This window comes from Oncorhynchus nerka, linkage group LG2, assembly GCF_034236695.1.
Source record: "Oncorhynchus nerka isolate Pitt River linkage group LG2, Oner_Uvic_2.0, whole genome shotgun sequence".
Classification (NCBI taxonomy): Eukaryota; Metazoa; Chordata; class Actinopteri; order Salmoniformes; family Salmonidae; genus Oncorhynchus; species Oncorhynchus nerka.
Window position 1 is genome coordinate 31,707,173 of NC_088397.1, and position 17,231 is coordinate 31,724,403.

General features: G+C 41.9%; 2 protein-coding genes across 2 annotated transcripts; one reads left to right on the forward strand and one right to left on the reverse strand.

The window, feature by feature from the left end:
• Positions 1 to 979: 979 nt before the first annotated feature.
• On the reverse strand, positions 980 to 11,748 carry fastkd2 (FAST kinase domains 2). The gene is made up of 12 exons (XM_029668192.2): positions 11,635 to 11,748; positions 10,396 to 11,104; positions 9,993 to 10,096; positions 9,747 to 9,855; positions 7,750 to 7,873; positions 7,420 to 7,559; positions 6,008 to 6,180; positions 5,339 to 5,502; positions 4,831 to 5,058; positions 2,654 to 2,747; positions 2,353 to 2,467; positions 980 to 1,963 (listed from the first exon to the last, which is right to left on the reverse strand). The coding sequence occupies exons 2-12, from the start codon at positions 11,032 to 11,034 to the stop codon at positions 1,850 to 1,852; spliced, it is 2,004 nt and encodes a 667-aa protein (XP_029524052.1). The 5' UTR covers positions 11,035 to 11,104; positions 11,635 to 11,748; the 3' UTR covers positions 980 to 1,849.
• A 38-nt stretch (positions 11,749 to 11,786) lies between these two features.
• Positions 11,787 to 16,737, forward strand: mdh1b (malate dehydrogenase 1B, NAD (soluble)). The gene is made up of 10 exons (XM_029668233.2): positions 11,787 to 11,976; positions 12,111 to 12,223; positions 12,350 to 12,484; positions 12,634 to 12,776; positions 13,064 to 13,340; positions 13,519 to 13,747; positions 14,014 to 14,155; positions 14,476 to 14,651; positions 15,244 to 15,383; positions 15,649 to 16,737. The coding sequence occupies exons 1-10, from the start codon at positions 11,955 to 11,957 to the stop codon at positions 15,688 to 15,690; spliced, it is 1,419 nt and encodes a 472-aa protein (XP_029524093.2). The 5' UTR covers positions 11,787 to 11,954; the 3' UTR covers positions 15,691 to 16,737.
• The last annotated feature ends 494 nt before the right edge of the window (positions 16,738 to 17,231 follow it).

A 17,231-nucleotide genomic window follows, 5' to 3' on the forward strand; every position in this document is an offset into this window, starting at 1 on the left:
TTCTTCACTAACAAATACAGTTTTATATCTTTATGTTTGAAGCCTGAAATGTGGCAAAAGGTCGCAAAGTTCAAGGGGGCCGAATACTTTCGCAAGGCACTGTATATGGTTCCCACCGTGAAGAATGGAGGTGGTGGTGTGATGGTGCTTTGCTGGTGACAAGGTCTGTGATTTAGTTAAGAGTTCAAGGCATATTTAACCAGCATGGCTACCACAGCATTCTGCAGCGATACACCATCCCATCTGGTTTGCCCTTAGTGGGACTATCATTTTTTTTCCAACAGGACAATGATGATCAGATGACCTGGCCTCCACAATCCAATTGAGATTGCTTGGGATGAGTGAGTTGGGCAGCAGAGTGAAGGAAAAGCAGCCAACAATTACTCAGCATATGTGGGAACTCCTTCAAGACTGTTGGAAAAGCATTTCTCATGAAGCTGGTTGAGAGAATGCCAAGAGTGTTCAAAGCGGTCGTCAAGCCTAAGAGTGACTACTTTGAAGAATATAAAATATATTTTGATTTGTTGAACACTTTTTTTGTTACTAAATTATTCCATGTGTTATTTCATAGTTTTGATGACTTCACTATTAGTCTACAATGTAGAAAACAGTAAAAATAAAGAAGAACCCTTGAATTAGTAGATGTGTCCCACTCAAAACACAGGGGGATGTGTGTGTCTGATATACACACAGACATGAAAACAACTTACACCCTGTGTTAGCATCTGTTTTTGATACTATCACTCAGCGTGATATCTGCCCAGCAATTATGCGTGTCAGTTGACATTGTAATGGAGGTGACATGTAGGTTTGAACAGCTGTATGCGCTGTAGCAGCATTTCTTTGGTTACTACATGATTCCATGTTATTTCATAGTTCTGATGTCTTCACTATTATTCTACAATGTAGAAAATTGTTAAAAAAAATATAGGCTGAAATGAGTCGGTGTACAAAGTACAAACTTTTGACTGGTACTGTATATAGTGGATGACTGTTTCTATGTCATTTTATTTCGTGATTATAAACCCTTTCGTTGTTACAACATCAGTTCCCATAACCACCTCTACTCAACACATTTCAATGACATGGCATCAATCTGAACAATTTCAGGTCCAATCCCAAATCAACCCCTAGACACTCACCCTATGCACTTCCGGAGATGTAAGAGGATTTAAAGGGTATAAGCAATTCATTCCAACTGGCCCTCTGTTAGGTTGAAGTTTCACCGTATTGCTTAAACCCATCAAATCATATCCGATCTCCACAAGTGCACAGGGTGTAGGGTCTAGGGGACCACAGTCACCTCAAGTGACGTATTCTAAATGAGACACACAAACCCAGTAGAAACATGGCTCTGTCTCAATAGTCTACAGTAGCTTCTTCTCCTCGTCCCCTTTCCTTCCTCTGGTCAGGCTGGTCAGATGAAGGAGAGGAGGCGAGGATATGAATTTAGACTATTTAGGAATAACCCACGAGAGGAATTAAGATGCTTAAAGTTGTGTTACTTAACTTTAAGTTACTTCAACAGGATTGAACTTACTTAAACATAAACTGGAACACTTACGCTCCAACACAGATTCCCTCAAAAATATGAGGAGCAATGACAGATGAGAGTTTGTTCCCATTTACTTTCTAGTTAAATAGTGAGACATTACGCAGTGAACTGTTAAGTCCAGACACTCGCACACAGATATTTTCGACAACAGTCTTCATGTAGTCAATTCAGTATACCAGCAGTTCCTGTGCAACGAATGACAGGACCGGAACAGGATCGTGACCAGACTGACCACAGAACCAGGTCGGGGTTTTCTTGACTGAACGAGCCATGTCCCCGCTCTCTCTGTGTCCGTTAGTCTGTCATCTGTTCGACGTTAGCAGGTCTCTCCTGTTCTGGAAAGATCTGTGTTTTGAGGAGCTCTGTTCTCTCCTCTTCGGACAGATTGTCCAGCTCGTGCTCCAACATCTAGGAATGGAGAGGAGGGACGGGAAATAATGTACTTAGAAATGAGGGATGGGTAAAAGTGGGGGTACCTAGTAGGAGGCCTTGAAGTTGAGTCAAGTTCAAGATGGGCTCTGCAACGTTTGTCTTATTTTAGTATATTACAATGTCTCTCAAATATACAAAGTTAAGACTCATAAATAACCATGCTAAATAAACATGGCTCACATTTCACCTTATCAAAATAGGATGGTACAAAGAGTTTTAATCAGAAGACCATATCAAGTTCATCATCATTTCAGAAGGAAATTTGTTTGTTAATAAAAGTCAAACAAGAGACAGTTAAGACACAATCACATTAGCGAGAGCTTAAAACAAGAGCCTAGGCTACGACATTAGGGTGCAAAACTCACAACGATTGGGGTGTATCCTAGGACCGTCAGATGACGCAACTTGATAGCCAGGTTTCCACGGGGACGGGAGGTACCATAACAGAAAGAGGACGGGGATGCGCAGAATACTGCAATTCTACATCAAGGGGAGAGAAAACAAGAATAGTTTGATCCTAATTTAGAGAACATTGATGTGACTGAAACAGTGATTGAATGAGTTTGAATGGGAGAGACTACACAGATCTAATTCAGATGAACTGAATCATATAATCCTGTACATTTTACAGACAGTAATTGTTTTTCCACAACATTAGTTAGTAACCTTTGACTGTGCTCAGGTGGCGGAAACTCGCCCTCATATGGTGCCCTCCCTCCTGTGGCTTCTTGTAGAGATCCGGGTTGGGTTATCACACCATCTGTTATACAACCCAGACACAACCCGTAATATGACATCCTTTTAGCAACAGAAACAATAACTCTCTAAAATAAAGTACAATCACTGTTGAGCATTGGTGAAGAAATAACTGGGGGGGGGACATCTTATTCTGACAAGTTCAAATACAGTACCTAACTCAACACATACATAAAAGCTGTGCGACTGTCTTGTCCCACATAATAAATACACAACATAATGACCCCAAGCAGTGAGGTAGCCAGGTCCCAGATCTGTTTGTGCTGTATAGCCAACTCCTATGGTCATTGTAATGCCATACAACCATACGAGTTAACTATCCAGGGTTTCCTAAACCCGGTCCTGGCCCCCACCCCCAGGTTGCACGTTTTAGTTTATGCCCTAGCACCACACAGCTGATTCAAATAATCAAAGCTTGATGAGTTGTTTATTTGATGACTTAAATTTGAATCAGCTGTGTAGTGCTAGGGCAAAAAACAAAACATTCACCCAGGGGGGGTCCCAGGACCAAGTTTAGGAAACCATGAGCTATCCAACACAAACAGATCTGGGACCAGGCAATGTTCCCTCTAAGCTCGGGCTGCCACACAGAAGAAATATCAGCCCACGCAGAAAAGCACGAGATCTACATTGCTAGAGTTTTCCCTTAATGAACACTATCAACGTTTCGCTGTACTGTGGGAATTGTGCTCGAATCAACACAATATTTTCAAATCAAACCTAATTTTATTTGTCACATGCGCCAAATACAACAGATGTAGACCTTCCTGTAATATGCTTACTTACAAGCCCTTAACCAACAATGCAGTTCAAGAAATAGAGTTAAGAAAATATTTACTAAATAAAATGAAGTCAAAAATAAAATAAAAAGTAACACAAAATAACAATAACGAGTCTATATACGGGGGTACCGAGTGGTACAGTTTATTTGAGGTAATTTGTACATGTAGGTTGGGTAAAATGACTACTCATAGATAATAAACCGGGGGGCAATGTAAATAGTCCGGGTGGCCATTTGATGAATTGTTCAGCAGTCTTATGGCTTGGGGGGGGTAGAAGCAACATTAGCCACTTTCAATGTAACATACCGGAACAAAATCAAATATGCAAGACTGAGTTTGATAAAACTAACTGTGCAAGAGATTTTCTTGTAGGCAAAGCACAATGGAGTAAGATTTCATTTCATTGACAGTCATGACTCAGGCCCGTACTCTACACAGACTGGTGCGCCATAAACAATCAGAGCTGCAGTAGACGCAAATAGCCATTGTCATATATGGATGGATCTGTGCCATTCACTTTGAACTGGACTGTGTTTACAACATGAGCGTCAGCGAGTAGATGCGCTTGTTTTGAGATCAAAGCGAGAGTTGCATTTAGCCACCTGTATACATTTGTTCATATTCTTTGCTAGTTAGTGAGTTATTAGCCCAGTTATAGCTAATTTCTCGTCAACAAATGGGGGAGTGGTTGCTTCCTTAAAGAGCACAAAATGTGTGCATTTCTAGCCATCTTAGAAAAGAGAATTAGGTAAAGAGTTGTTTTTTTTTGTCTTAAAGGGGCAGTGTTGTAGCCAATAGGCAAAGGGTAGTATAATTTGTCTGATTCTCTGTAATAATGGTATGGGAATAATAACGCATTTTATTTTGAAAAGTGGTTTCTTGCATCAAACAACAACATTCAGTCACCTTGTCTGAAGGACAAGTGGATAAATAGGTTCATGTCAAGCCCTGCATGTTTTCCCCCCAAAAGTCTCATGGAATGTAGGTCTACATTGAACACCACACATTGGCTGCTACTGTAGGCTGAATGATAGAACAGCTATTTCCACATTAAAACGTTTTGGGATTGTTTTTGGCCACTGATAAGCCTACATTATGATCAAATAGCCATAGTAGTCTACTGTGCCACTTTAAAAAAACGAACTTAAAGCAGATCAGCATCCGTGTTCACAGTAAACGTGCGCCGTAGGTTGAACAGAATTTTCACAACGTTTAGGTTTGCGCTCAGCAGAACTGAAATTTGCTCAGTGCCTAAAATAATTACAGGGAACATTGGGACCAAGCTAACAGTGAGGTCCTACTTACCTATGAAGTATTGGTCTTCAACCATCACACCCTCCTGTAGCAGCCCTTCCTGGGCGATGCTCTGCAGGGTCATAGACAGCCCTGGGTTAATGGACAGGTCGTTAGGGGCTGGAGAGCCCAGAGCCTCGGGAGGGACGGTCAGGGGCTTAGGGAGAGAAGGTCGGTCCAGCCTGAGGCACAGGTCCACGATCTGCAGCTTTTTTTCCATCCCCTTCTGCAGCCGCCCACCTGTATGGACATGGAGGACAAGGGGTCAGCTGGTTGGATAGGTTTAAGTAAGATGGTAATCGCTTCCTCTTGCCTTCTTATTGGCTGGGTAGAAATATTGCTTACACCCATTTCACTTCCTACAGGAGCATCTAAGGGGTAGGGGCTAGCAGTTCGATTTGGAATTCAGCATATCTGTATTATAATAATGTTTAATAATGATGTATACGTGTCTTTTTTTCCAAAATCTAATGATTTGAAAATCTAATCAGTATCTTTATTTAGGCTGACAGTGTCTGACCTCTGGCACTGATCTCCTCCAGTGTCTCCTTCTGCAGCAGCTGTTCCAGTGGGGCGGCAGGAAAGTGGCCCAGCAGACACAGGCAGTAGACCACCTTCAGCAGCTCGGAGGCAGCCATCTTGGGAAGGTAGGACACCACCACGTGGGTCACGCCCTCCAGGAACCTGTGGCCAGGAAGAAACATATAGAGTTTGCATTCAGCGGGATATGGTGTTAATCTGTATTATGTGACTGTTATGTGGCTGCTTTGAATATTGATTGACAACCCATCTCCATTTATAAATACAGTTGTAACTGTGCACACTGCAAAAGTGCTATATAGCAGGGAGCAGAGATGACTGTAGGTTCCTTCAAAATGTAATGCGGTAACTACTGATCTGTAAGTAATTGAATAAGAGAGAGACCCTACTGCTTCAACTTTCACCAACCTAGTCAAATCAGTAAATACTGTAACGTAAGGTTTGGGAGAATGGAAGCCTGCATTTAAGGTATTCAAACAGGGTCTAGGCCTACAGTTAGCCATTCTTTAACTTCGCATATTAAGGTAATGCAGTGAAGAGGGGGGAGGGAAACGGAGAGGGCATGGCGAGTTAGAGACCATAGAAATAAAAATGTCAACAATGTCATTCTATTTCTATGGTACATTATATTTCTATGGTGGAGACTCACGGCTCTCTGTAGCCCTGTAGGTTGTGGTTTAGGGACGAGTAGGTCTTCAGAACGCTGAGGACGTCTTTGAGCCCCAGGGCGTCCGGGTTCTTAATCACTCTCTCTGCGAAGGCGTCCAACATGGCCGTGGGGCAGAAAGCTAGATCCTCAAACGCAGACAGGAAGAGAATCAACTGGAACCGACAGAACACGTTAGAGGAGAGGAGTAAACTTCCGATTTCAAACACAGGCTCTTAAGGATCAAGATCACCACTGAACAGTATGCTAAGTGCTAGAAGCTATGGGAACCTTCTCAAAGGCCGGTTTATCAGAAACAGTGCTCCCATGCTGCATAAATCTGTGTAACTGTATTAGGGTCGGGCGATGTCAACCTTTTTCCCATCGTGATTATGCACTCCTAAAACATTGTGCTATACGATGGTATCACCCCTATTGGCAAACCGCCTGCACAATTATAAACTGATTCGCATTCTTCCGAATCCTCCTCTCATATTAGGCCTAGGTTACTATGAGTTTAAGGTAGGTTGCACGTAGCTAGAATAATACAGAAATAGGCTTATGCCACTTAGGCTACACGTTGTTCTCTTTCACAAGCTTTCCTCAGCTTTCTTTAGACTTCTAACTCAATTTTTCAATCTTGGTATTGTTGGCACAACTTCACTTCTTGTGGCCTGAAATATAATTTGGCATTCAAAATAAAGTTGTGATTGAGAATAGCACAGATTCCGACATAATTGTTCACATTTAAAAATGAGAAACTTTAGGACAAACACTTTATTCGAATATTTGGGAAATACTTTTCATAACTTGAATTGCTTTTATGATATTGAAATTAGTAGGATTAGAGTTTTGACAGTTTGGTTCACAATGGCAAGGAGGGATTCCCCCCCCAACGTCTCATGCATGCTTTGATCAACTAAGTTTTGTTCAAATTTCTCATTAAATGTTTACATCTTGCTATTGTTTGTTCTCTCTCATTACCTTAGGCCTACCATATTTGTAGGTTATTCAAAAACAACTAACAACTTTGAGATAATCTAACAGAGTTGAAGGCTAAGTGTTTGATCATGAAATAGAGCGGCTGGAGAATTCATTCGCGTGAGAAAAAAAAATAGAACATATTTTCTGAAAGAACATTTGGCGCTGCTTTGGTGAAACTTAGCAATGTCTACATCGTCCTCGTGCATTCTGTACATATAACATGAATTGAAATAGGCTATTGCAAATAAGAATATAGGCAATATTACTCTAAATAATGTAGCTAAGGGGGTAAGCAGTATAGTATTAGTATATATAGTGTAGTATAGAATACTGTAGTATGGTAAATTATAGTATACAGTAGAATGGTAAATTATAGCATAGTATACAGTAGTATGGTATATTATAGTATACAGTAGTATGATATAGGTCACCTGTTTGTTGTTCCACATGGTGATGCTGGAGGCCACGTAGTCAGAGATGGCGGTGAACAGGGCCACGTCTCTGGAGTGCAGCTCCTTATAGGCCCTCAGCACACTCACCAGGCGGTGGAAGGGGACTCCGTGGACGTGCTCTGTGATGCAGGAGGGAGGAAGGAAATAGTACAGTCGTCTTTCACATATAAAACAGTTGCACCATTAGCTGAGAATGATGAGCCGACACTGATCAAATAACTGATCCTGTGAAACACATTGAGCAGAGTACAGCGGCTTACGTCCACTGGTTTCCGGTCAGTCAAGTCTGGCATATAGGATGTGTCTCACCTGCAATCTTCCTGCTGCAGACGGCCAACAGTGGCTTGGAGCAGAAGCCCATAGAGGCCAGCGTAGTGATCATATACTGGGAGTTCGGAAGAGTGAACTGGTCTGCCAATGACAGGGCCTTTCTCTGGATGGAAGGATGGCAAGAGAAACATTGTTATTACTGGTCAGGGCCCATATCCACAATCTCAGAGTAAGAATGCTGATCTAGGAGTTTTAGGGCTGACCCCATTTCGTCGACCTAGATATTTTTTTTGTCGGGCACAGTTGCACAATTTATAAAATAAACGCTGCAGTAGCTGTTTTCAAAGCATTTCCGCCATTTTGTTTAATAGCTGGTAAATTAATCGCATCAAGTCTAAGAACTACGAATCCTATATAGCCTATTCGCACTCGAAGAGCTGAGCGAAAGATTTTTTTAGAAGAGCTGCGCACAGGCATAAAAGTCTACTGAAGTGAGACTTTGTCCTTGTGTTTCTTGGCTAGCTACATTGTTTTATTCACACGCTCGGTTGTTTTTCCATGTTTGAGTTTCAACTGCTAAGGAAGAGAAGACAATGCTTCTACTATTCATACTCAATCTCACATCAGGCACCAACATGTCTGGAGTCGCACCACCGATGTAACATCGTGAAATTGTTTGTCTCAGCTGTGATATTTTGGTTAAAAGAATCAGATCACAAAATGTTTAATTATATAATATACAACATTGCTTCTTACTAGTAATACATGTATTGTTTTAGAAACATTACAACGCATGCTCATACATATTTTCTGTTTTGTTGGTGTAATTTTAGCAGAAAAAATATATTTTGGCTGGTAAAAAAATCTGTGTGGTTGGTAGATTTTTAAAAATCTACCCGCCACAGTGGCCGGTGTTACCACAATGTTAATTTTATGCTCTGAGGCCTAGGCTACCGGCCTCAATGTAGCCTATTTGAAAATTATTTCCATTTCTCTCCCTTTCTATAACCATTTGGGTGAAAGGGAAGAAGAAAAAAATGTCATGCTCCAATTCGGTGGAAACATAAAATAGGCCTGCTTGATTACGTCTTATCCCAAATATCCTACAGCTGTATCTGGACAGAGTTCACTGGCGCAGCAAACTGAGGGTCCAGAATATTTTATACAATGTTGCAAGAGCTTCCACTGGACCAAGTTGATACAATGTTTCAAATTCCTTGCAGGCAGGCCATGTGTAGCCAATGTGATTCAGGATATTTTCTAACCGCAGGCTGCAATGTTTTTATTTGTTGGCTTTATGTAGGATATTTTTACATAGTTGGCAATGGAAGTTACTTTTAGATTTGTATACTTTTAATTGAGATATAATTTTGTATTAATCACATGACAATGATTTTGAAATAAATTAAACTGTTCCACGACAATGCGCATATGAAAATCATAACTGGCATGCAGATTGGTAGAATGGTAAGATAAATTGGTACTCCAAATGGAAAAGGTTGTCAACCCCTGGTGTAGCCTATTACAGGCAACTTCGGGAGCGTAATGGCAAAATCTGCGAAGGTCAGCAGCAGTGGGAGGAACAGGTTTTTTTCTTCTGGTTAGGCTACCTTGATCTCTGGCTCCCTCATGAGTCATTTGGGTGTCTTAATTATTTAATCACAGCATGCTTAAAGCATCAGATAAATTCAGTAGCCTGTGCAACAGGGAAATAATGTGCAAGCCTAGTTGATTTTATGAAAAACACAGGGTGTGTATGGAAAAATAGACATTTAAAAATGTAGACCAGTCGATTGGTCAAATGAACAGACGACTCTTGGTCGACAAAGATTTTTGTGTGTGTCAGGGACAGCTCTAAGGACTTTTCCTTTTAGATCACAATGAAAAAGATACAGAGAAGACCTAATCCTAGATCAGCACTCCTATTCTGAGACGCTTTATGAATACTGGCCCAGATGTATATAGTTTGCCACAGGGTACAAGGCTAGCTAAACTGTGATTTAACTCAATGGCTCAACGGATGAGCACTAACACACCTCCAGTTTTTTCTTGATGTCCACCGGGGTATCCCGGCCCATGTGGCGCATCAAGGTCTGAAGGGACATGACGTTCTGGATCCTCGGCAGTAGAGCCTCGATCATTAGCCTAAAAAACAATACACACACGGTCATACACTGTACTGGAGAAATACACTGGACCTGGGATAGTTAAATAGGAAATGGCACTCTAGTCATTTTTGAAGAATCACTGCCGCTGTTAAAACAGATGTCACTGGATCCCACCTGACTCCCTCCTTCAGTGCGTCCCCATTGGGGCTGCTCTCCAGGTGTTCCAGACAGGAAGCCAGCACTGACAGGGACTTCTCATCAAACTCATTGAGGTTCTCCTGTGGGGGCAAAGCATGGCATTACACCATCATATAGGAATATTGTCCAGCGTGCATTTTAAAATATTGAGAGAGTTACAGAGCTACTCTTGGTGGGTGCCAGTCTGAGGTTACTGTTCACCGACAGGCTGGCAACTGGGCTACGTCAGGAGTCCAAAATAAATATAAAATGTAAAATATGAATTCCGCCAGACACAGATGAGATAAACACTTGCATGCTGAACAGCGCTAACAGGACTCAAGTATCTGATTGGTGGCCTGGCCTGTAACACACTAACAACCTGTCTCCGATTGGTTACCTGGCAGACTCGGAGGAGGGTCTGGACCACGCGGCTGCTCTGCGACACGCCCAGCTTGACTGTGGCCAGCAGGCTGTAGGCTAGGTCCTCGCTGCGCATGTGCCGCGCGTCCTGCATGGTCCTCTGGAGGAGCTCCTCGAAGCCAGCGTGCTCGAACATAATGCGCAGTTCGTAGCGTCGCTGCTCCTCTGACATCTTCTTGGTGGACTCCCAGCAGCGCGTCAGGCAGTTGCTCACCCGCCGGTGTGTGGCTGTGTACTGGCCGGCCAGGTCGAGCACATCCGAGGGGGAACCGCACTCCCTCAGCTGGTCGTAAAACGGCACCCTTTTGGCTGGCTGGTCCGGGGATGTCCGACTTGGTGAAGACCAGGTTCCAGAGCTCTGAGTCTGTATGGAGTTGCCTTGCTTTCTTTCCACCACGTCCTGCCCATATGTTTTACCCTGAGAATAATACCTCACTTTGTATATAGCTAGTCCAGCCAACGGTCTATGACTTGGTCCTGTGCTCCAGATATGAGACAGTCCTCTGTCAAAGCTCTCGATCATCAACATCTGAGGGCCACGGTGTTGCCATGGACGTCGGTGATTGCATATCCGCAGAGCCCACCCGAGCAGCACCTCTGCAGTACGGGCTGTCATTGTGTTGTTTAGTTGCAGAGATACCAGTCCACTGGGTAGTGGTTTAAAAATGCAATATGGAAGCTATCATCTGAAATTATATAACACGAAACATACAGTCAATGAGTGTTTCGTACAGCAACACCTTTGAGTCATTAACGTATCCTCTTGAACAGCTAACGTTACTAGAACAAAAGGGAAAGCCAAATAACACAGCGTGGCATTGCACATGTGACATTACAAAGTCATTAACCTTAGATAAGTTTACCACTGTGGTTAGTCTTTCCTTAGCAAAATAGACTGATACTCGAGTCAATTCTGCATCTAAACACGTGTCTCCACTATCTGAAAACAATAAAATGTTGTTTGTAAGACAATCATTACTTCCCATTGTGAAAATTGCAATGCGATGTAAATCGGTCACAAGGCCAACAAGCGCATGATGCTAGGGGTTAAGTTACTAACGTTAGCTAGATAGACATTAGCCAGCTAGCTATAGTATCGTCAGCCAGCTCGCTAAATGACAGGTTGCGCTAGCTAGCTAACTCACTCAAGTTAGAATTTCTATACATTAAACATACATAACAATATGTCATCATATTTGAATATAAACGAATTTACCCTGGCCTTAGCTATGTTGTCCAATCCATTTCACATGCCTTTCACATTCCAGTTGTCTGTGTGTGCAACCATAATGGGTCCTTCGTCATCCATTACAAAACGACGTTACATCATGTTAAGTTTTAGTTCTTTGATATTTTAAATATTTATAGACATAATTTGTTTGGAATATTATAGTGAATATGTATTGAATTTTCATATCATAATTAATTACACAATTCTAAAAATATTCAGCTAAACGTAGCGACCTGTTTCCTATCGGACACAATTAAAATAACACCCCTGGTTTCCTAGCAACAACTGACATCCGGCCAACAAACATGGCAAAATTTGTACTTGCTGGTAAGACTTGTTTAAGTTTAGGTTGTATTAGCTATGTAGACATAAATGTCTGACTTACCTAAATGGGAAGAGCTTATGACCTGCTGGTAATGACATTCCAACTTGTTTTTTTTGACAACTTGTTTTTCTCTCAGGTAAGGCAAATTGCCCCTACTTTGCCAAAGCTGAACTTCTTGCAGATTTACTGCAAAGATCTCTGCCAAAGTTCAGCATCCACAAGCTCTGCATGCACCCCAATGAGTGGCAGGTAGATGAATTTATTACATTCAGTCAATTATATTTTCATATGGTCTCTTTACTTTGTCAATGTGTAGCCTAAACTAGAGATATTCTGTCCAGACAATCTGTGTCACCCTCTCTTTCCACCTCCCAGCAATGGCTGGAAACCACTTGCAAGGAAAATGGCTGGCAGCATGAGCATTCTCCCATGATATGGAGGGAACTGATCAACCGTGGGGGTAAAGGAATGCTTCTAGGGGGCTTCAGCGACTTTCTAGAACATGTACAGGTAATGTTACTACATCACCCTTATTCAAAGATAACTATCAGTCTGGCATTATATCAATTATTACTTTGTTGATAATTCCACAATCAGCTGGTTCAGCAAGAATAGACACATCCTGATCAAATCATGTCAAAGTGCTGCTTGACTTCCAGGCTTACTATGGCATCACCTCAGATATGACGACGGAACTGATGATGAAGATTGCAACAGAGAACCTGCTGACACGGGAGCTGTGCATGAAGGAGGAGGTGTACCACCAGAGCCTCATCAAGCCACTGCACATATGGATCAGCAGGTACGTAGGGTAGCTAGCTGCATCTCAATGTGAGGCATGGCTGGGATCAATTCCATTTCAATTGAGTCAATTCAGGAAGGAAAAAGACATGTCTATTGCCATTGAAAATATGAAGTAAAAATATTGAAAATGTTTGGCTCAAATATGTTTGTCTTCTACAGAAGTTATAGGCAGCGAAGCATCCTAATCTACCAGACAAGTTTGTGCTGTCTTGCCAACTCCTATGGCTTTAGGCCTACATCACAAACAGATTTAATCCACTGTTCCCTTCCTTTGCTACCCTGCAGTGCTCTTAACCCGACCTGCTACATCCTGATCCCCCAGCTGTTTGCCCCTGGGGTATTCCGGGACGCCCCAACCATCAGCCTCCACCTGTTGGATGTGGGGGCCATCGAGGAGGACCTGCAGGGGGTCAGGATGGAGACAGAGGACCTGGCCCTCCCACAGCTCCATAAAGTCACTGTCTACACAGAGCTGGACCAGGCCTTCCAACAAGCACACTTCATCATCCTCCTGGATGACAGTTGGCCTGAGTGTGGAGGGGAGGATGAGGAAGAAAGCAAGGTGTGTAGTTCGAATGGCTCGGTGGGTTAGTTAGAGCATGGTGCAAGCTACACCAGGGTTGTGGGTTGGATTATTGTATCATCCACTCCACATACGCTGAACATGTGTCAGTGTTGACAGTTCTGTAAATTGCTTTGGATATAAACATCTGCTAAATTACCATATTATTATTTTTAAGGTGAGGAAGGTGTCGGAGCGTTACCAACAGTATGGGCGTCTTATCGACGAAAGGGCGCACAAGAACGTGGCGGTGATTGTGGCTGGGAACACCTTGGTTAACCTGAAGTGCTCCCTTCTGCTAGAGAACGCTCCCTCGGTTGACAGCGGACGCTTTGTCGGCATGGCAACTCAACTGGAGTACGAAGCCAGAGCCCACATTGCACAGAAGCTATCTGTGAAGACTGCAGGTAAACAAATCAAAATTCTACATTTACATTAATTTTGCTCTTATACAGAGCGACTGAGTCAGTGCATTCAACTAAAGTAGATGACAACAACATATCCCAGTCATTCCAAGTGAAACTTTCCTCAAATCAACTTTTAGCGCAATAATTTTTTCCTTCATTTTTTCATTACCATTATACATGTATCTATAAAATGGATAAACATTTTCACCTTAAATTGAAAAAAAACCTCAAACCTTCATGTGATTCTTCTTTATCGTCTCGGTCAGATGTGACAGATGTCATCGTTTGGGGCAACATCAGCGGCAGTTCCCATGTTGACCTGCAGAGGGCGAAGGTTTTCCAATACGAAGGGGCCATCTGGGGACCATCAGATTTTTCTCAGCCAGTCCTAAAAATGATATATGACAGGTAACTTAACTGTTTGCTAAGACATTTTGGCCAAATTATGTTTATCAATGAATCTGTACTGTTCCTGCAGTATAGATCTGTTTGTGCTGTGTAACCGGCTCCTATGGTCATTGTTATGCCAAAATGTCCTTCGGATTTGGCAAGACGGCACAGTCAGATCTGGGACGAAGCTACTGTTCCTGTGCTATTTCATACCTAAATTCAACAACCATAAAATACCACTGCACTAAGTTTTGATAATACACCTCCCTGTCATCAGTGCTCTAGTTCTAACACACACACAGTACACCCAAACTTTGAATACCTTTTTTTTCTCAAAGGAAATGGCTACAGACTGACTTCCTGAATTTGGTCAGTTCCCAACGTGCCACTGTAGCCTCCAAGTCCCAGAGGGCCACAGCCATATCAGCCACTAATGGGATCATTGCAGTTCTGATGGCCTGGAACTGCAACTCTTCTGCAGAGGAGGTCTTCTCCTTAGGCATACTCAGCACAGGTCAGGTGAAAAGTCAATATAGTGACAGTTGCAGATAGGAGGGAATAATACTAGTCTGGTCCCAGATCTGTTTGTGCAGACTTGCCAACTCCTAGAGTCATTGACATGACTTGGCTATAGAAAGACTGTATCATTAAGCCTGATCCCAGATCTGTCTGTGCTGTAACATTAGTATTGACAAAAGCCATAGGAGTTGGCTATTAAAGCACCTAAAGATCTGGGACTAGGCTATGTAATCATTTTTATATATTGTATCAGCATTTTATATAATGTGTTCCAGGATAAAAGTTTCAATGTCACATGCACAAGTAGAGTGAAATGCCTTTCTTGCAAGCTCTAACCCCCAACAATGCAGTAATCAATAACAATGTAATACTAAAAATAGCATAAGGTATAACAAAAACAAACAAATAAAAATAAGAACACAAAGTAAGTAAGCATACTAAATAAGTGCTGCCTATGAAGCCTATATTCATAAAGTGTCTCAGTATGAGTGTCTAAAAGGTCAAACTGATCCTAGATCAGCACTCCTTCTCGAAGACACTTTATGAATAAAGGCCCTGATATCTGTCTTCTCTTGGCCTCTCTGCAGGACAGTACAACCTCCCAGCTGGTGTAGTATTCTCAATGCCAGTGAGCCTCCAGGATGGTAGATGGTCCGTGTTGTCTGATGTCATCATTGGTGATGAGATGAGGGCCAAACTGCAGATTGCTGCAGACCAACTCAGGGAGGTGAGTATCGTAACTAGGACACAGGCACAGCAATCACATGTCTCATAGCTTAGTATGCTTCTGTGCCAGTGTTTTAGATTATTTTCCAGGACCTCGAAGATTTGAATTGAAAACAATTGTGGGGGGGACCTGATCTGTACTAATGGTAGGGGAAACATTTGTACTGCATTGCCCTCATTCCTTTTGGATTCATTGATTTTTCATGAACCTTTTATTGTAAAGTAATGTTCCATTTGTGTTTCTATTTTGTTTACACTATCCATAGGAGAAAGATCTTGCATCAAGGACAAGAAAAGACACTGCATGAATTTACACGACTTGCTGAAGCGCTTTCTGTCAGAGTTATGTTTGTTAAAAAAAGAAAAATGTAAAAGGTCTTTATACTTTTTGATATCTGACATTCATTTGCATATTAAAGGTTGAATGTATTTGATGACTAAATAAATAGTGATGACCTCAATGAATATCATCATCACTGTACTTCTGGTTGCCCCTCTCCCCACTGCATTCTTCTTCCCCACTGCATCCTTGCCCTTCAACTTATTGTTTTAGCGATGAAGTTATTTTTCACATAGTTCATGCCATTCTCAGATTCCATGTCTGTAAGCCTTATGTAACTGGTGGGGTGTGAATCCAAAAATCAAAGGCTGGAACTCCAAGGTTTTAGGGAGGAATGTTTGCAGAGTTGTATGTCTCGTTTTCAAGAGGCTCTTGTCTTTATGCATACCAGCCAAGTGTTCGTGTCAGTACTGTAAGACAGCACTGGGCTGGCCAGCTCACCATTTGTTCACACTGACACCCTCCTAGTGCTTTTGAATCAAATATGCAAACTCCTGTGGTGAGTTGCAGGTCTAACATATGGCATGCATTTCCTCTGCGGCAGTCTGTCTGTCTGACAAGTGTCCATGGGTTACAGCAACGGTGTGTATAAAACCTGTATCACTGACTGTGTTCTGTATTGAAACCACCGCGCAGCCATCTTGCTACTCCTCCAATATAAAAAAAAATAGTTGAAAGCTATATAAATGCATTTATAAATGACTGCATTTGTTTTTTACAATTATTATATTAGGCACCTTAATGCATACTTTTAAATGATATGTGTGCTAAACATAACAAAAAATGACAGCATTTTCCCCCTAATGTTACTGTCCCCACCACATCAACAAAAAATACTAGGCGGTTAAAAGTAATTTTGTCCTTAACATTTAATTTAAATACTGTCAAATTCATTTCTATGGAAGACTGTGTCTACTGGGGAGTGCCAATATGGCTGACCGGTGGCTTCAAAGCCTCTCAATGGCCAATATATAGCATCAGCAATAAAGGATATTTTATAGGATGTGTACTCTGACAGAGGCTCAGTGGGCTATCTTTTCTTTAATTCCCAACCCCCAAACATCAAAGCACACAAGAGGCTATAGGCAGCATAGTGTCAGCCGCAGAGCAGTGCCCTGCCCAAGGGCCCAACAACAGGTTTGTGCGAGTTTAAACCAAAAAGGAATGGCTTCACACATATGTTGTGTGTAGGCTACATTATGCAATTCTATTTATATCATGGTCCATAGGTAAACACTGCATGTAATAAACATATATTTTAAATACAACATATTGTATATATCTATTCATCCACCGCTATCAACTGGCTGCATGTAAAAAATTAAAACATTTCGTTGACTGGCTGGCGGCCGCCTTTCTTTGCCTGTGCTAGGGTTAAGGACATTTTATATATATATATATTATACATACACACAAACCCAAGCATGTATTGCCTTCTATGATAATGACGTAATATTGATTTAGCCAATGGAATGCATGCAAAGACAAACTCTTCACGCGCGCTGAAGA